Source organism: Perna viridis, chromosome 12 (genome assembly GCF_037379345.1).
Source record: "Perna viridis isolate PV_CMFRI_1.1 ecotype Kerala chromosome 12, ASM3737934v1, whole genome shotgun sequence".
NCBI lineage: Eukaryota > Metazoa > Mollusca > Bivalvia > Mytilida > Mytilidae > Perna > Perna viridis.
This window is the reverse complement of record NC_142456.1, coordinates 35,949,600-35,970,299: the sequence shown is the minus strand read 5'-3', so window position 1 is coordinate 35,970,299 and position 20,700 is coordinate 35,949,600. Positions and strand designations below refer to the sequence as shown.

General features: G+C 32.1%; 1 protein-coding gene across 6 annotated transcripts; it reads right to left on the bottom strand.

The window, feature by feature from the left end:
- Positions 1-178: 178 nt before the first annotated feature.
- On the bottom strand, positions 179-20,506 carry LOC148602129 (uncharacterized). Of its 6 annotated transcripts, none has more exons than XM_088554741.1 (13): positions 20,308-20,506; positions 18,387-18,462; positions 17,677-17,997; positions 17,338-17,434; positions 15,791-15,858; positions 15,123-15,212; positions 13,258-13,452; positions 11,219-11,545; positions 10,936-11,004; positions 5,889-7,336; positions 1,468-1,532; positions 623-762; positions 179-269 (listed from the first exon to the last, which is right to left on the bottom strand). In XM_088554741.1, exons 2-10 carry the CDS (start codon positions 18,436-18,438, stop codon positions 7,269-7,271), a joined length of 1,287 nt encoding a protein of 428 aa, XP_088410867.1. In that variant the 5' UTR covers positions 18,439-18,462; positions 20,308-20,506; the 3' UTR covers positions 179-269; positions 623-762; positions 1,468-1,532; positions 5,889-7,268. The 6 variants fall into 6 exon arrangements, with proteins under 6 accessions (XP_088410867.1, XP_088410871.1, XP_088410868.1 ...); XM_088554745.1 differs by having other exon boundaries at positions 10,936-10,995; positions 11,337-11,545; XM_088554742.1 differs by having other exon boundaries at positions 10,936-10,995; positions 20,308-20,505.
- Positions 20,507-20,700: the final 194 nt, after the last annotated feature.

The window sequence follows — 20,700 nt, the reverse complement described above, 5'->3', positions numbered from 1 at the left end:
AATTCAATAACGAGATTAAATGCAAACATGCTTCAGTTCATATAGTAGCAACGGGAATGGATTTTTTTAACTATATGTGAGAAAATTGTACTTTGTAACTGTATCTTAGTCTACTGCTTGTAACTGCCGATTGTCTTATGGGGGATTCAAACAACTAAAGAGGAAAACAAAAAAGAACTTTGTTAATATCAAAGCAAACATTTATTTGGTTAACTCCACATGAAGAAACTCTTGGTATATTTGCTTCTAAAAATGTCCCATTACTTTTCCTGAAACATAAAAAAAGGAAATTTGCATATGGATGGCAATAGTTACCAAAACAATACCATTTAAGTGAAGTGAAGGAACTATAACATCTATATATCTTTAATTGTACAATGAAGAAATGTTTCGTAAAAAAAATGAATGCATTCAAATTTTGCAATCTTCAATTCCAAAAGAGGAAGATGTTCGTCTTCACTGTTTTCAGTCTGAATATGTATTTGTGAATAATTTTTTTTTGTTTGGGGGGGAGGGTTGTTTTTGAATAGTCCATATCACGAACGTTTCTGTCACTTCTATATTTTATAATATTTATTCACCTCTCATTTGAATTGTTAATTGAATAAAAAACAGTACTTACATGCAACATGTCTGACCGTCTACCTCTGCAGTTAGAACAATTACAGTACAACCAGAACATACACCTTGACTTAGAACATCCTCGCTTAGAACATCTGCTTGAACAATTTCCACAACCCCATGCTTCACAGCTCTGAAACACTACAGTACTTGACTAGTGATTTTTTTATCGATTCTAATGATAACATGTAAGAGATTAAGAGATGTCGTGGAACCAAAAGTAAGTATATTGTCTGTCATTTAATTTAAAGCGAGTTGACCGGTATCAAGCCAAATGGCCAAATAATAAAGTATCATTGTAACATTAATTAATTCAATCAAGGAGTTCACTTGGTAAAACTGGTATTTTTACCTTGGGCTATTCCAGCTCACCAAACAAGGCCAGATGTTCTGGTCAATTCGCTTTAAGAAACAGGAATTTAAGAAAATGTATAATGTTTACACACTTTTTAAACGTTGATTTAATTATGTACAATCTAAGTTTGTTTCGATAGTAACAAAGGTATAAATCTAGTAGGAATTAAGACGCGTTTTAAAATCTAATAAAGATAATCACAGAACTATCAAACTCACAATCATCAGTGTGAAATATCAAACATTACATGATAAAGTAAAGAATAATCCGTAAAAATGAAATAAGCCGTTATCATCCTGAAAGTGAAATGGTGAGTTAAACCAGGTTGTTATCTCAACATCTCAAGTATCTCTCCTATGTGAGTAGTGATTGAAATTAGAAAATTATCATTCTTATGGTCTCTTTCAGGTGCTTCAGGTACACCCTTAACGATTCATGTTAATTTGTCCCTTTTGATGGATACTGTTATAAGTACTAAAACGAATACTTACCAAGGCAACTTAGTATAAGAACAATCAGTAATCTAGTCATTGCGTTTTGAGTTTTGGTGTCTTATCTGAAAGAGAGTAACTTATTGGTATCGTTAGGCTTTAAATTTTAGATTAATGGTAAAACGTTATTGCATTCATGCATCTGAGAGCAAATATAAATAAATAGAAAGAAAATTATACTAATTATCGTAATACTAATTATGACCACATAAAATGATGAAAATACAAAACTTCAGAAAATTTGAAAGCATCAGGGTGTTTTTAAGAACTGAATAATGTTTGGTATGCAAAAAGTCCTCAAACAGAGTAATGCACCCTTACTGGTTTTTGCATTTACAAGCTATTCTTGGGGATCAACTATGTGATTTTTATATGTGGGGTGTAGGTGCTGACTAGGATGAAAATTTTTATCCAAATTGGCTATGCCTGCTTTTGGTAAACACCAAGCCCCGTAGTTTTTTTTCTGCTTTTAATGTTCTTCTTATGACAAGTCCTGCTTTTCCAATGCAGGAAGGTTGGTCCTATCTTTATTTTTATAATTTTAGTCTAGACAACCACCCCCACCCCAAAAAATAAATAAAATGAGTTTCCTAAAATGATAAAGTGAAACGTACTTACGCTTTACAAATTGTAATGTCAATGAAGTATAACAGATGACATGTTGAACAGTTAAAAAATCAATATATGTTTTATCATGTTACAGTTTAATGATGCCTTCGTAATTAGCTCGTGTTGATTTCTTTAGATGAACTTGTATCATTTAAAAACAATTCTAAATCCAACTATAAAATCAGTGATGTGTTATTCGTGTATAGTAATTGCTATTGATTTTAATTGGTCATAATTTTCTAAGTAAACGTTTCCTGTTTTTTTTTTTAAATTTGTGGTAGGTATAAACTGTGAGAAGACGAAGTTGAATATATATATCTTATTGTCGCTTTTTACCCTATTGTCGGTTTTTTAGACGTCTTAGTGGTTCTTGTCACGTCTTGACACTTCTTGTCGCTAATTAGTGAAACCGATATTACTTAGTGTTCATACGTTGGACTTTCTGGCTAAAGCATCTATATTGGCCTACTCTTATGTATGTCGGAAATAAATGTATCTGAATTCAAATAATTATCGAAGACCATATAATAAATGCTTTTTATAGAAGAAGATACGAAAATACCGACATTTGTAAAGGAAGCTTCGAAAGACGTGACCTTCATATCATACTGAAATCGGACTGTCAGTGCTTCTTAGCTATGAATTTATTTCGAATTAGATACCGTTATGAGGACTTCGTCCTTTAGTAGATTATGACCGTCAGTGCGGGTGCGTTTTGCTCTTTATCTTTTTAGTTAGATGCAAGGGACTGAATTGTTCATACAAGCTTATAATTTCGTTGGTAATCATTTGTATCATTTCAATTCGAACATGGCTTACAACGTTTGCCTCAATTGGTTCAAACATGTTCATTGATATATTGAAAAAACCTTCACTACATAATTTATATTTAACAAGTGTATTTTCACATATTTACAAATAAAAACAAAAACAAATTGTCACCTCCCTTCATTTTCAGACTTAAATACTAATAACATGAATATACATGTATGTACACAATTGTTAAGATGAACTTTTTAATGTCGGAACATCCAAGGAAGATAGCAAAGTTCTCACATACATACTTAATTGATGAACTGATACGTTTTTTAATACTTCTACTTTCAAATTCCTTTTTTCCGTCATTAGTTAAAGATATTCTATCCGTGATTATCAAATTGTTTCTATTTATTAGTACGATGATATAAAGCGGTGTGAGCTCTACGGTTATTATGTGTACTTTCTAAATGTCCCTTAAGGTCCCCCGATATACTAACGAAAAAAAGTAAGAAAACGTGACTGTCCTTACGGAGAAAATTCATCATTTCCTTCAACCAAACAAGTAAAAAACATAGATGAAGATTACTTTTAAGTAGACATAAATTCATCTTTTCTGATAGTTTTCGGGTCTTTTCAAAAACTTTTTTACTTATTCAAAGAAGTGAATATGATGTTTTAAACACTTGGGAAACACGTGGATGTGCGCGTACGTTTATCTCCGCTGTCCCACTGTTGCTGTTGTCAAGAACCAAACCCGCCTTGGACAAAAATATAACTCCGATTGTATTATTCAAATCGAAGCATAGCTTTTTTAAGTTAGGAAAGGCAATCATGCTTTGCAGCTGTCAGTTGCGTTTGAATTTTGTTTGCGCCACCCTCCTTGAGATGCTCTTAAGGGTTAAAATGTGAAGTATTGCGAAGTGCTATAACGTTAGCGACCATTTTGAAAACAAGGAGAAAGAGGAGTATGGGGTTTGGATTTTGGGAAAAAAAATTTAAATTACTCATTCACTGAAAAAAAACATCATTTAACAAGGCAGATTTTCAAATAAATATATTGATTTCGCTTGCTGCTGATATATAAATAAAAATATTGCACGTGCGAAGCAAAGATTTTCATTAGACCCCTACCTCCAACCCTTGCAATGTCCTTTATTATTTTAAAGACTCTCGCACAGATGGCACAGATGGTAAAGCTCACGGTGCTCGCTGATTTAGGCATTGCCTACTCCATATTATAAGGTGACTTATTGGTCGAAAGGACCCGATGTTTAAAGAGTAATCAAGGGAACCAAGGTTATAGCGGTATTTAAAGAAATGTAATCCAGGGACAAAGACCAGACATGGCAAACAGACATACACAACAAAGAACATAAAGTAACTAAAATCATACATACAAAGTAACAAAAACAAATGAGCAACTACAACTCCACTAAAAAACTGGGAGCATGGACCAGGTGCACCGGTAGGATAAGAGTTCTCTGCTTTTCTAGAAACACCTGCCGAGTTGTTCATAAAAAGTCATGTCCAGAATAGACGAAAGAGGATAGGAAACTATGATAATTGAACAAATCAGTTTTCATGGCGCTGATGGATACACCGTAGCAATCCGCCGTAAAACTTTAATCTTGAAGCAACATAACCTTGTTCCAGAAGCCTATTTGTTAGACATCTAGCGCGATACAAAAAGTCTGCGTAGTTTCAGAAGCTACTTATATTATGTAACATAACTGTCATATATGTTAACACATGTCATTATGATAATATAATTACTTACTTAGTATGTGAATGAAAATATCATGCCCTACACTAAAAAGTTCTAAACAAACCAGTTTCATGCAAATAAATTCGGTCTGGCCAAATGTTTAGGAAACCCTTAGTAAATTGCACATTAATGATCTTTGTTAACTCCTTTACCAGGCTTAACGAGGTAGATGCGATGTATAAAATGCTCGAAAAAAAAAAACCAAAAAAAAAAAACTGAGATCAAAGGATCTGGTTCAACAATGTTCCTTATTTTGTATTTTGGATGTAATTATTTATGAAGTCAGTCTCATAAAAGTGAAGGAATAGGTACCCAAGTTGAGGAGAACAATTAGTTCCCATTGAAATGCCAGCCGTTTATTGAAAAAACGCGTCGACCATAGTCTTTCAAAAGTTCCAGCATTTCAAAAATATCTTCTTGTATATTTGGAAGATGATTTGAAATAGTTTTTTACGAATTATGAAGAATTTCTAACAGGTACTATGTATCTGTACCTAGGTGTACCGTCTTTTCGAAAGTATCAAAGTTGCATCATGTTGTTAGTCGGGATTTTAACTAAGTTTAGGAAATAGAAGTATAAAGGATTAAAAAATCATAGGTCTTAATGCTATTGTATTTTGATAATAATTCCTGAATTGAGGGTTTCCAGAAAATCTTCCGAATTGGTCAGTATCCACATTGAATTAATACCACTACTGGAGTGACAAGTGTCGTGATAAGGCTGAAGAGCTGTGAGTATAGAAATTAAAAGTTTTGAAAGAGGTATGGTGGTACATTTGCAGATCCAGCTATGAAGTGTTGTTTGTATGGATTCTTTGAATAGACGGTAGATCACATTAATCGTCCTCAGTGGCGAGAGCAAAAGACGATAGCAAGTTTTTATGATTTTCATCTATTTTTGTGGAGAGTGTGGTAGCAGTAAAAGTCTTCTTACTGCTATAATTTTCTATCTCCGATAATAAGGATTAGATGAAATGCGTAATGCGTTTTGCAGACAAAAATAGTGTTTTTTGGGGTATTTATTCTGCTGATACGACAAAACATTTGTCATGTATAATAAACAATGTTTTAGCTAATGGAGATTTTGGAACAACCAGGTAGTTTTGTGTTGAAGTCCCCAATCTTTAGGTCCTGTAACACCCTTTCATCAGTTGAAAGCTTTGGATGTAAAAGGTGAGGTAAAGGCATATGAAATAATCGGCATCAATTTGTCGTTGGAATAAGGAAGAATTGTTTTTGTGCGTTTTTCTGAGATGGAGGATGTCAGCCAAAATAATTGCATATATACCTTTCATGACAAACAGCAGTGGATGAAATAAGATCTTTTCCTCACTCTGACCTTTAAAGGACGAATTATGTCTATCATTACAATTATAGTTGATGATTTGAAGGAGGTGAAAATAACCGAACGTAGCTCGGTGCTTCTTTTGATAATGTCATTTTTTTATTTGTTTGTCCATCCAAATATATGGAATGTATAACTAACTTACCCTTGTTACCATGGAATGTATTACTATTAAACATAGCCTTTGTTATTATTCAATTTTAAACTGTTACCGTCTTAACTGGCGCTTATTTTTTTTTTAATTTCGTAAATCATATATGATATTCATTTTTGTATCTACAATTTCATTTCACAAAAATAAAGTTTATTAATTTCCAGTTATATTTAATGCACTTATATACAACTTATTTAAGTGAAATGAGGATTACAGTTTCACGTTATGTAACATCTCTGGAGGAGAATTTGAAAACAACTGAGCAATGCGAGATATATATTAAAATTGCCTTAATTTTAAGTGTCGCAGAATATGTAATTTTTTTCTAACACATTTGTTTAAATCAAGATCAGAAATATCATGTTTAAATATAATTTGTAAAATATGTTGACGAAATAACCTTTCTGAAAAACGGAAAACCTACTTCCGAAAGGATCAACCTCAGTACGGGTATTCCCATGCTATATATATATATATATATATATATATATATATATATATATATATATATATATATATATATATATATATATATATATAGCAAATGAAATGCCCACCCCAACACACACAATACGACTACTGACACGCCTACAACTACAAAATGGACGATCACTTTATAAATACATTGTGTATTTCAACGTTAACCAACAATATATAGTTTGTATAAAGTTTCGACGTTTCAAACAAATAGCTTATATATAACAATAAATGACATTTAGAAAATGAAGAATTAAGGAGGTAGACCTAGGGTAAGGGACATAAGTTATGAAGTCAGCGATATGTTTGTATCATATTCAATTTCACCAAAGTCTATCAAGCTTTCATTTGACACATAATGAAATTAATCTAAATTACTTTGACGCTTACATGACATTGAATACAAATGCTGAATACAAACGTTCCAATGATTTTCAAGATTTTTGTCCCTTACACTAGGTCTACATCCTTAAACCTAAGCATGATTTAATGAATACATAAGTCTAAGATCAATTTAAAACAAGAACCGAGAGTACACTATCACTCATTCATTCTCTTAAATCAAAATATTTGATAAATCGGACAAAAGCATAAAATTACATTTAGATTAGGCTTAAATCAGTTTTTCGGTAAGAGCGCTCGTCAAAACATAATTGAGCAGCGCGTTCTTTGTGCTGATAAAAATCAGTCTCTTACTCCCCCACTCCATTACTTTCGTCAACAGGCTTCAATACCCTAATTGTTCGGAAGTCATTTTCACCTACAATTTACAAGACATTTATTGCGATAAAAAACCTGTAACTATTACACTTTATATCTATTGAACTAAAAAGGAGATAAAAACTTACTGTTGCCTAAAATGAGAGTATGTTAATATTTGTACTGTCGTGGCGATTATTTTGAAATGGGTACCAAACGCAAGCGGATTTTTTGCTGGTATTTGTGTTAACTCTCAAGCTAGATAGAAACACCGAGTTTCATCAATGTCTGCGTAGATTCGGACATATATACAAAATGTACGAGTGCCAAATTTTTGTTTACTCAAGCTCAAAACGTATGGAAAACGATCACGAAATGTTTGCTTTGTATATTTTGGAAAGGTTTCACTGTATTTAGGATTCGATGTTGTTAAGACTCAATATTTGTTCGGTCCTGCACCTTTTTTATTTGTAAGAGTAATCAAGGGAACCAAGGTTATAGCGGTAATCGAAAGAATGTAAACCGGGGACAAAGACCAGACATACAAAGTAACAAAAGCAAATGAGGAACTCGCCGAGTTACTCATCAAAACTGAGGTCCGGGTTAGAAGAAAGAGGAAAGGGAAACTATGACAGTTTTCATGGCGTAGTTTTGGCAAGCTCTGGCATAACGTATGAGCTGTGATATGAACACTCCATAAGGAGATGCTGAAGGGATGTTGCCACATTTGAAAGCAAAGTTGACAATTCTGTATGAAAAGTCATCACGTTTGTCGTAAAGTTTGGTCAATAGTTTTGCTTTATCATCGATTTCTAAGTGTAGATCAAGATATAAGGTTGACCTCACAGTGTCTGTAGTATCCTTTATCTCAAGTTCTTTGGGGGTAGATACGATGTTTCAAATGCCCAAAATGAGGATTGTTTAAAGATAATACGTTATCTATATAGCGGAAACTGAGATTGAAGGATCTAGCTAAAGATATTCTTTTTTTTTATCAGATCAGCTATAAAGTCAGCCTCATAAGAGTGAAGGAATAGGTCAGCAAGTAGAGGAGCATAATTTATTCCCATTGGAATACCTGCATTTTGTTGAAAAATACGTCCACCGTACTGGACAAATATGTTGTCAATTAAAAATTCCAGCATTTTGTTAACCTCTTCTGTATATTTGGCATAAAATTTGGAATTTTTTTTAAAAATTATGTGGAATCTCTACCAAGAACTATATATTTGTATATAGGTGTACCATATTTTTTGAAAAAAAAAAAAAAAAAACAAAACAACGATGTATAAAGTTTTTTAAGTCGGGAGTATGGGGAAGATAAGTATACAGTGTAGAAAAATCACATATTTTAATGCTATTATATTCTGATAATATTCTTGACTGATTGTCTCCAAAAGATTTTTTCGAATTTTTCAGGATGTATATTGAATTAATACCACTACGGGAGTAACAAGTGTTGTGATATGATTGCAGACCATCTTTGACAGCTGTAAAAATAGAAGTTAAAAGTTTTGAAAGAAGTTGGTGGTGCATTTTGCAGATCCAGTTATGTAACCTTGTTGTATGGATTCTTGTGGAGTTTGAAATCCAGTACAAGGATAGCAATGATTTATGGTATTGCACAATCCCTTTAATCACTCTGACAGAGAATCAATGTCTTGGTGTTCTCGTTTTATCCATTCTCTTGGGTAGTACCACACAGCATCCATAAGAACTTTAAAGTTATAATTTCAATTTAAGGAGCATGGTTCACGATACTTGGGACCTTTTACAAAAAGATATTACAGAGATTCGGTTTTGATGATGTTTAAATCTCACGTAACGACGTGACCTGAAGGACCATATGTGAACGGAGAGTTTTACAAGAACAGTCAGGTGGTTTAGCCTTGAAGTCCCAAATCTCCAGGTTCTGCAACAGCCTTTTATAATTGAAAATTTTGGATGCAATCGGTGAAGTATAGGAATATGAAATAATATGATTGATTGATTGAATGATTGTTGGGGTTTAACGCCCGAGCAGCAATATTTCAGTTATATTCAGGCGATGAACATGAAATGGATGATAAAATGAACATGAATGATGATGAAATGAAACAATGGAAGAGACACAAAGATAATGAGGCCGATAATTTTTTATTGCTACTAGAAAATGGGAGGATGGGTAGGGTCGGGCAACGAGGAACGTGGCATCTTTCCCAACACGGTGTACCACTATGGTTTGATGTCAGGTTTTCCTTATTATAGCCTGACAACCCCAGCATGTAACACGCCAGGGGGTACCCCATTCCACCACCTGGGGAACACATCCCAGTTGCTCTGTGGGTAGGGGTCTGAGCACTATTTAGTTGCCTTATACGACATGCTTAACGCTGCTGCAGGCCTATTTTTTTACACCCGAACCTGCACGAGGCTTAAATAATATGAATATGTCTTTGAAATATAGGGGAATTTTGTTGGTAACATTTTTGTGATGGAGGGTGTTAGCTAAATTGACTGCATCTATACCTTTGTTGACTTTGAGGCTGACTTTATAGCTGATTTGATCAGAAAGAAAGAACATCGTTTGGCTATATCCTATATATAGATGATCTTTAAACCATCCTAATTTGATAAATCGCATCTACCCAAAAGAAATTGAGATAAAGGATACTACAGACACTGTGAAGTCAGCCTAATATCTTGACCTACACTTAGAAATCTATGGTAAAGGAAAACTATTGACCAAACGTTACGACAAATGTGATGACTTTTCATTCAGAATTGTCAATTTTCCTTTCATCTGTGGCAACATCCCTTCGGCTCCTGCGTATGGAGTTTTCATATCACAACTCATACGTTATGCCAGAGCTTGCCGAAACTACGCAGACTTTTTGTATCGCACTAGAACTCTAACAAATAGACTCCGAAACAGGGTTATGTTGCTACAAGATTGAAGTCATCACTACAGAAGTTTTATGGTCGTCATTATGAACTCGTGGATCGTTATAATGTATCCATCAGCACCTTGAAAACTGATTTATTCAACGGTTCATAGTTTGCCTTTCCTCGTTTGTCTACCCGGACGTGACTTTTTGTGAGCAACTCGGCAGATGTTTCTAGAAAAGCAGAAGATGCTTACACTACCGGTGCACCTGGTCCATGCTCCCAGTTTTTAGTGGAGTCCGAGTTGCTCATTTACTTTTGTTACTTTGTATGTATGATTTTAGTTACTTTATGTTCTTTTTTGTGTATGTCTGTTTTCCATGTCTGGTCTTTGTCCCTGAATTACATTCTTTTGATTACCGCTATAAACTTGGTTCCCTTGATTACTCTTTGACAAACAGTAGTGGAAGAAATCATCGTTTTTCTTCATTTTGACTTTTCACACAAACTGGGAAACCAATATCCAAAATGACAGCAACAATGTATAATGATGAAATAGGTTTGTCAAGACTTGTTTTGAAAAGGGAGTGTATTATAGTGAGAGGTATAGAATAGAACTTGGTTCTAATGTAATAAAGTGCAAGAGGTTTTTATATGAAAGGATGTAGACCACCTATGGAGACATAATGTTACTTAGGTGACGTATAGTGGCGATGGCCATGACTCTTTTCCCGTCTTGTAAGTAACATATGTCCTGATGGCTCTTAATATTTGAAACTTATCAAATTAACTTACATTTAGGTTTTTTGGTAAAAAACTCATTCATTGAAGATGATATTCTTTCTGAATCTTGTGCTGTTAAAGCTAAAAAAGTTAAAATGATTATAAGTTAAAATTAGCACTGTCTTTTTTTAAAACTCACAGAAATAAATGCAATGTTTTAAATTTTGATGCAGATAGAACGCTCTTCTTAATTGTAATTAAGTCAGCTAGTCTAAAAGGGCATTGCAATCCTATAGACATGCTTAATTTGAAATGTCAGGTGTTTTTAGTTTTTGGATTAAGTAAATAATATTACCCTTTTCGAAATAATCATAATACTCCATTATTTCAGATGGTTCTGTGCATGGCTTGCATTTTGTTTGTTCCGATGATAGGTTTTTATCAACTCTCATCATCGCGTTTATATCAATTACTTGATTTATTGAAGAACTACCAACACCATCACCATTATAATAATCATCATCGTTCTTTTCACAATCATCATCATTCTTTTGCGTTTCCATCGAAACTTCTTCTAGATGTGATAAAGAGGCTCCATGAGAACTATTCAAACTAATGGAGTTCAGTTGTTTCTGTAATGTTTCACTATTGTCATGCCCAGATTCGTCAGTGTGATAGACATCTGAAAGGAAACCTTTTTAATAGCTTCAATCTTTAAGAGGGTGTCTAAGCATAAATCAGGATGTGGGTGGCACTTGACAAATTTTGTTTTCATAAAACATGTCACCTATTTCATTCACAAATGCATCTTTATTCAAAGTTAAATGAGAGTTTCAAAAATAAGGTTGTTTATTTTGGAACTTTAGAATAATTTTCTTAGACATTCATTGTCGATTCAAACTTACTTTATACTTTTTGACATACATATGGCATATATATTACATTGGAATGAAACATTCAGCGGGATTAAATTTACTCTGTGCCACTGATATCATAGAATCTGATTTTTACAACTACAGACTCTTAAACCTTAAAATAAAAGGAGTTTGAACACATTAATATTATGAACAGTCATGTGTTTTACCACTCAAGATGGTAAACTATTTTCAAGCGATACATCTTCTATAATGGCGGCATATAATCGTTGTTATCAGATGAAGTAATTATTGAACACGAAAGTCAAAATCTTATAGAGAATTTGAGGGAAAAAATATAATTGTCTTTTTGTCATTCGTCTTCATTAATGTCGTTCATTTCGTAATCAGTTGTTAAAAACATCGTTTTACTTGGGAAAAGAAAATGGATACCATCAATTTGTATCCTAGAGGTAATAAGATATTATAGGCTATCAGTACGTTAAACAGTTAGAATATAGAGATAATTAAGCCCCCTTTTAGTGTTATATATATCGCAGATCAAATCTACACTTATAGAGTAAGGGTGCTTTTGTTTTATTTTACCATCTCACAAAAAAAAAAAACCAGGTGCACCGGTAGGATAACCGTCTTCTGTTTTTCTAGAAACACCCACCGAGTTGCTCATAAAAAGTAAAGTCTAGGGTAGACAAACGAGAAAAGGAAAACTGTGAATAAATCAGTGTATCAATGATGCAGATGGATACACAAATGTTGTCTAAATGTGTTTTTTACTTTAAACGAAAATTCTTAAAAAACACTCTAGCAAAAATAAACCATCATATTATCAAACTTTCTCTTTACGTTTTTATTTAAAATATCTACATCGAAAAAATAAACAAATGAGCGGATCTTTTTGGCAAAAAAAAAAAAAAAAAAAAAAATAATAAAAAAAAATAAATAAGCGCGTGAAATAGTTACTATTCATAAGGAGTTAAAATGATTATTTAGCCCAATATTGATGTTATCACTTTTATAACAATTTGGAATAAAAGATTAAAAGAAAACTAATAAAAATATTTATATCATAATATGACAAAAGAAAGTAAAAAAATATTGACAGAAACAAACTTAGATCACTGTTTTGCATTATTGCAGTTCAAGGTGTAATAAACAATTGCTGTCGTAATGTGTTTTATACTTTAAACGACAAGTTAAAAACCACTCTTAAATATATTAAACCATCAAATTATCAAACTTGTTCTTAACGTTTTTTATTTAAAATAGCTAAACCAAAATATCAAATGAGCGGACTTCTTTGGATAAAATAATCAATGCGTGATGTGATCACTGTTTAAAAGGAGATAAAATATATATTCTTGCCAAATACTAGTGTGATTGTGTATATTACATCTTGGAATAAAAGATTAAAAGAAAACAAATAAGACATTTTATATCGTAATATGACAAAAAGTAAGTAAAGGAATCTATTGTCTTGTTAAGGACACGATTTAATTCTAAGATATTGAGAGAAACAAACCTAGATCACAATTTTGCATTGATTCTTCTTGCGGTGATGTTTGAGTTTGTTGTGAGCATGAGGCAGATTCATTCCGACTGAAGAGGCCTGTTAAATTTTTAGAGTAAGTTTCCTTTTGTGATGTCTCATCAAAATGATTCGTAGATCGCATGTTTTGATTTTCATGTAAAACAAAACCATTTTTTCCCATTGTATCTGGAAAAACAGTTCAAGGTGTAATAAATAATTGCTGTCTTAATATGTTTTATATTTCAAACGACAAGTTAAAATATACACTCTGGCAAAATTAAACCATCCAATTATCAAACTTGCTCTTTACGTTTTTTTTATTTAAAATAGCTAAATCAAACTTACAAATGAACAAACATCCTTGGACAAAATAATCAGTGCGTGAAATGGTTACTATATATCAGGAGATAAAAGAGACTATTTAGCCCAATATTGGTGTGATTGCATATGTTACCACTTGAAAATAAACAAAACAAACAATTAAAACAATTGAAGGAAATTAATAATAAATCGAAATATGACAAAAAAGTACAAGGATTCTATTGTTTGGTTTAGGACACAGATTTTAAAATATTGATAATAACAAATCTGAACAATAATTTTGCAGTAATTTGTCTTGTGGTGATGTATGAGTTTCTTGTGAGCATGTGGCATATCCATTAGGACTCATTGGACTTGTTGAACTCATAAAGTATGTATGTCATTTCAACATCAAGACATGACGATGGCATGCTGTGATGTCCATGAAAAGAAGACTGATGATTTGTCAATGCGCCGAGAACACAAAATATGAAGTAATTCATTAGGGTTCACAGAGTTTTTAACTTTATACAAAAAAGTAAAAATAATTTGTGCAAAAAAGTAGAAAATTAATAAATTGCTCCACTGATAAATACCCATGTATTTTGGCTTTTAAAATTTAATTGCCAACTAATTAATAAATATATGTGACTAACAGTGCATGAAACTATTTCAGAATGTTTAACATATTGAAGTTTTAGAAAGAAAATGTATTAAAGGTTTAAGCAGTACATAACAAAAAAAAAAAACATATTTTGTCAAATTGTGTTTGAACTGGACATGAAACGTTCGATGAGGGGAAAACAGCCAGATTAATCTAGGTGAATACAGTGATAACATCATCAAGTCCAGTATTTGTTTTATTTGTATTTTTATTTGTATAATTTGTATCTCTGGAAACAATTTCGAGTGAATATTGAAAAAAAGATAATATCCTCTTACAAAAATTACTGAGTACGAGCGATCTGTATTCATATTGTTATTGGAAGTAATATCAAGTGTAAAATACAAAGAAAAGGTAAATGTATAAATTTTAACAAAGAAAAAAAAAAAAAAAAAAAAAAAAAAAAGGTATTAAAGGTATTATAATTTTTTCGATATTGGGAAAATTTATGTTTGTATTACATTGTTGTTGTTTACTTGTCTTCCAGCTATATCAGATATTTGTCAAATTAGAAGAGTATCCGATTGATGTATAGATAAGGAAGAAATTAATGGCAACGCGGTGCTATATCTGACTTTAATCTGCTAAAAGAGGCTTATAATTTATATAAATATGTCATTGGCCATTGAAGTGGTTAATAAAATCAGAACACTTCTTTCTCACCTTTTATAACTTTATCAAAACGTTTTGTTTAAATCGGGTATATCTGATATTTAACATAAAAATTACATTCGTATCGGAAAACCACTTAGGGACTAACGCTCACCAAAACGAAAATGATCTCATTTGACTCGCTGCCAAATAACCGATTACAATACTGTTTACGAGGAGTTTGAAGTTACCCGTAGTTCTGTAATCAAAGTTTCAAAGAAATGATATAGATTAATCTAACCTCTCGAATTGATCAACGTTAATGGTACCCTTTCCGTTTCTGCCAGATTGTCATCAGTCGTTTGGGTTCGAACTAGAGAACTGCTAGTTCCTATATAAATGAAGAAACTAATTGCTAATTACATATTGCTCATATTTCGAAAGATTTTTATTTCCGCTGGAACCTTGGTTCCCTTAATTACTCTTTTACTGAAGTGGATACTCAGAGACAAATATGCAGCCAGATAAAACCAAAGTTTCAATATAACTGTAGAATTTTAAGTATATTTAGAATCAAATAATTTTAGTCAAACTTAAGCATTATTGATTGAAATGTGACTGGTTTGCAATTGCTAGACAACAGTTTGATTTTCATTTTAGATAAAACACATGCTAATGTTGAGAAAATAACATTTCAAAATTAATTTAACTTCATAAATATTAGAATAATATCATAAATGTACACATTTTTACTGAACTGACCATATGCAAATAAAATTGAAATACAAATTGAAAATTAAAGCACGAATGCATCTATCAATTACGACCATGAGGCTTTTATTTACGATTGTATAGCAACCTTAAAATATAACCAATTTCAAAAACCAAATTTCTAACATGTAGTAATAAATCAGAAACATACATTTAATACAATGGCACATTTTTAGTGCTGATCAATTACATACTGACCACAAAATCCTTTCCCACATTCCTTTTTATGCATTATCAATGAAAGAACAAGTAACACAGCAAGCACTCTGGAAATATATACCATAGTCTTTCACAAAAAATGATTGTAAAAAATTAAACAATACAGAACTAAACTTTGATGCTTATGCAGAAACTAGAAGTATATAAAACAAAACATAAATAAAAGTTTTTGAAACTTTTATATTTAAGCTGTAGCATTTTTTTGTTATGTTATGCGAAACTAAAAACGACGGTTGAAAAAAAAGCTAGCATACATATTTATCCATGAATATAGCAACAAGAGACAGACAGTTGCGTGAAAGTTCACATGTGTGTGATCAAAATATATTTTGCTGTTCCTGACCATTCAAATGCATGTTTAAAATACAAGCGCTTCGCCGAGCTCAGCATGAAACGACCACAGTCAGTTTAACTCTGTTCAGTTGGGGCAAATGTGGACACAATATTAGTTTTTGACTCACTAAAAACAGGGACTTACAGTTCATTATAGATAAAACAACTCATATAGACACAACATTTTCAAATTCAATTTGAGTACATGTTTAAAGGTCTGAATCAGGGAGCAATAATGGATCCCTTTATACCTCGTTATCAAAAGAACAGTAAATGATACGGTTAATTTTGTAAGCATACCTCTAAAAGTTCTTGTAATTTTCTTGTATTTAGGCTAGGATTTTCATATGGAATCCAATATTTTTTTCCATATCGCACCTAAAATAAAGTCCATTCTTGGGGGATGTATTATCCTTTAACCCCTTACAACATGAAAACCGCAAGCGATATCTGAAATCTGATTAAAAAATACTGACATGGATGATTTTTAGGGCGTGGCCAGTTGTAATTCAAAAACTATAAAATATTTCTGTAATATGATTGAAAATTGCAGCCAAAGATTTTCGTAAGGAATCTAAGAAAACATTTCCAAATCAGACCAGAAATAAACAAGCTATCGTCAAGAAAGCAGAACAAAAATATTTGTTTATGGCCCCTATGAGACCCCTACTCTTACTTTGCTCAAGTAACAACCCCAAAAATAAATTTCAGTCTTCCGTCTGTGGTATGGCGCCTTGTCATAAAATTTCAAAAAGATTCATTTGATCAATCAATGCATACTCAAGTTATCGCACGAAAACCAAGCGTCTATGGACGAAGCCGACGAAGACAGCAACGACGACGACGACAACAGCGCCATACAAATTTTTTTTGCGGTCGTATAAAAATTCTTAAACTTGTTTATTAAAAAATTCTTTTGTTGTCGTACCACAGTGCTAAACTAAATGGCACGTGTTTGGAGATTGTTGCAGCGACAAATCCGAAGCATGTGAGAACTTGTTAGTATTGAAGTGTATACTGCTCCTAGTTCATTGCGAATTTGCTGTTGTTATTCAATGTGGATGAAATTGTGTACACTTACAAAATGGTTGCTTAACTTCTTCTGCTAATCTATTGTTTAGGAGTTGATTAATTATTAATTTGAGTCAACGAAATACACAGACATATCGTTTAAACACGAGTAGACCACTTACACGACCAGAACAATCAGTATATTTGTCACACTGTTTAGCTCATTATTGGCATTTATCTTTACAACTGGGGCTTTTGTTTCCTGCTCAGCGTCAGATTCTATATAAAACAAAACACTCAGTTGAGTTTGTATATTTATATTAATAAAATCGAAACCATCAATTTTCAAATCAGTTTGCCGTGTCATTTCATCTTTAAAGTGTTCTCTTTAATTTTCAACTATACCATTCTCCTAATAATTGCTTATGAATTTATTATTAAATCGTACTTTAAATTCGATTAAAGAGTTTCGATTCAGGCGCCGGCCATTTTTGTTTTTAGAGGTGTTACATCATACGTACCTTTAAATGCCATCAATGTTGTAAGTAACTTTTTAGGACTAGTAAGTAAACTGTATGTACAAGAGTAGTTTGCTTCAAAGTCGTCAGATGAGATATTTCTTATCATCAAATAAAATCCCATCTGTCCAATCCGACCATCATATTTAGCGTCTTTATCAAAACTCGTCTCTTTGACGCTGAATATAAGAGTATCGAAGTTCTTATTGGAAACCCATTTCACCCACCCTGCAGTCTTTTTACAAATCTCCTCAAGTTTACAATAAAGAGTCAATGTCTGTCCATAACTTGAAACCTTCTCGTAAACATCCCAGTTCATTTCAGCTGTAATATACGTTATTATATATATACTTGGCAATCAAAAAATATAAATTATTAATAGGATATATTACGAAAATTATATTTAAACATTTGTCTGGATTAGGTTAATTCTGTTTTTATTCATTTACAATATTTACAGCCTTCACGATACGCCAGGGATACCTTTTAAATTGTAAATTTTTCATTTATAATGTTCTGTAATAACTTGTTTGCGGTAAATAAAATTGACTGTATAATATTTGCGACTGTCTTTGTAATATTAAATTATGAGCAAGGGAGGCAGAAGCACCATAAATTCAGTAAAGAAAATTTGTTTAAACCAACAACCATATAATATATTAACTGACTGATAAATTGATATCGTAAAAGCAAATGCAATCTGTAATTTATACCTTGCACCACTGGAATAGCCAAGAGAACTAATATTTCTGCAGCAAAATTCATTTCGATCTCATTTGTGCAACGATTCTAAAAAAAGAATGGTGCGGGCATTAAATCAACAAATTAACTTTTCCATGAACTTCTAAATTATTATATTTTCTAATTGTAGATGTATGCTCGAAATCAGTGTAAAGTAGACAATTCAATTATCTTTATGAAATAAATGATGTTTTTACGAACCTGTTCCAAACGATTAGAACAGTTGAATATCGTTGAAATATATCCGAAGCTAGATGTTCGACCAATAACGACTGTATATAACAATCCAAGTATTAAAAAGAGTAATCAAGGGAACCCAGGTTATAGTGGTATCAAAGGATGTAATCCAGAAACAAAAACCAGACATGAAAAACAGACACACACAACAAAGAACAAAAAGTAACTAAAATCATACATACAAAGTAACAAAAAGTAAATGAGCAACTCGGACTCCACTAAAACTTGGGAGCTTGGACCAGGTGCACTGGTAAGGTAAGCGTCGTCTGCTTTTCTAGAAATACCAGGCGAGTTGCTCATAAAAAGTCAAGTCCGGGGTAGACAAACGAGGAAAGGAAAACAATGACCCGTTGAATAAATCAGTTTTCATGGTGCAGATGGATACCCCATAACGATTCAAAGAAAGTTGACAATTCTGAATGAAAAGTCATCACATTTGTCGTAAAGTTTGGTCAATAGTTTTCCTTTACCATCGATTTCTAAGTGTAGGTCAAGATATGAAGCTGACTTCACAGTGTCTGTAGTATCCTTTAAAAGCTATATTGTGTCTAAAAGAAATCATCCCTCTAGTGACAAAAGTTTGCACAATATAAAATGAGAAAACGAAAAGTTGTGATTGTGGAATTTTGACTGATTGACAATGTTCTCCATCACATGGTTTATATTGGAAAGCCACCATGGTTAAATTGTCGTCCACCACGCTGAAATTGTCGTCCACCATGATTAAAATTTGTAATTATTCATGCCCAAGAAAAATTAATGACTTAGTTTACACATTTACCAATTTTAAACTACCACAAATTTATATCTGAAGCCAATTTAAAGGTTATTATGACATTGCCGACAAGATTCCTTTTAAATAAACCCTATTAATTAATATGAAGGGAGGCGTCAATCATATGTAAATATCTTTAGAGCGAATTAAAACAGTAATTCAACCATGATCAAATCCACGTGGCTATCTATGATTAGAAAATTGTTAAAACGCTGTTAAGTGAAAAAAGACAGGATGTTGTCAGTGTTGTGTATCGTCTGACAGTGTCTAGGGAACATATGCTTTTTAGCGGGAAAATCGATAAGAACAATAGAAAGTAAAATTCCCTCTGTCTCAAAATAATTCCAAAGGTTTAATGTTCTATTTCGTGTGTTCGACCAGTATTATGTCCCAAAGTCCTGAGTAACTAAGTTTTATATTCAAATTATGCATTTTATACAACAGCTTTTTATGTTTTAAACTCAAAATTAATATGTATATATGATGATTCGAATACCATTATTTTTTAAAATCGATAAATTTAATTTCAACTTGTTTTAAGCCGAAAAGAAACAATGTTTCAATTCATCATATATCAAAATATTTGCCCTTAGTAAACTTTTATACCGCACACACGGATAAATCGGAAAGAAAAACATATGAAAATTCCCAAGGATCATTCCAAAAATAGTTCATTCATAACCTAGATTGTTTATATAAAAGAAACATCGAATCATCACTTGATTTTTGTTCAATTGAAATAGACAAATATTATAACAACAAGTGCAAAGATAAAAACAAACAATGAAACAAAAAACAAAACAAAACAAAAAACAAACAACATAAATTAAAGTTTCTTTAGTACATAACAAATACATTTTATAGTTTAATTTACTTCCTACCTTTTACTAATTCGGACACATCCTTAATAGTTTTGTAACTTTGATCTATCGTAGTTCTATTCTAGGTACGGTAAAAGTTGACAACATTACATTTTATAAAGGAAAAAAAAATAAATAAAAAAAAATGAAATTATCAAAATTTCAGTAAATACCTATACTGACATAAATACTGACAAGACGATAAAGGAGATTTAAAAGTATTAATCTGACACGTGATTGCTAAGCTTACGTCACACAAGTTCAAATAAACATTTTATGTTTAAATGGTTTTGATAATTCAATAGTGTACACATAAACTTGTTTTACATATCGAATATTTCGAAATTAGTACTTTAAAATCTAACTTTAATAATTGAAAAAAATAAAAGCTAGAGTTACTTAAGGTATAAAAGA

Bases quoted from the DNA above. Each gene is read 5' to 3' on its own strand.
- LOC148602129 (XM_088554741.1), bottom strand. From the start codon at position 18,438: ATGAATTTTGCTGCAGAAATATTAGTTCTCTTGGCTATTCCAGTGGTG. The intron at 15,213-15,790 runs GTCAGTATGTAA...TCATTTATATAG, and splicing joins ATGTGGGAAAGGATTTTGTG to GAACTAGCAGTTCTCTAGTT. The intron at 11,546-13,257 runs GTTTGTTTCTCT...GTTTCCTTTCAG, and splicing joins AATGCAAAATTGTGATCTAG to ATGTCTATCACACTGACGAA.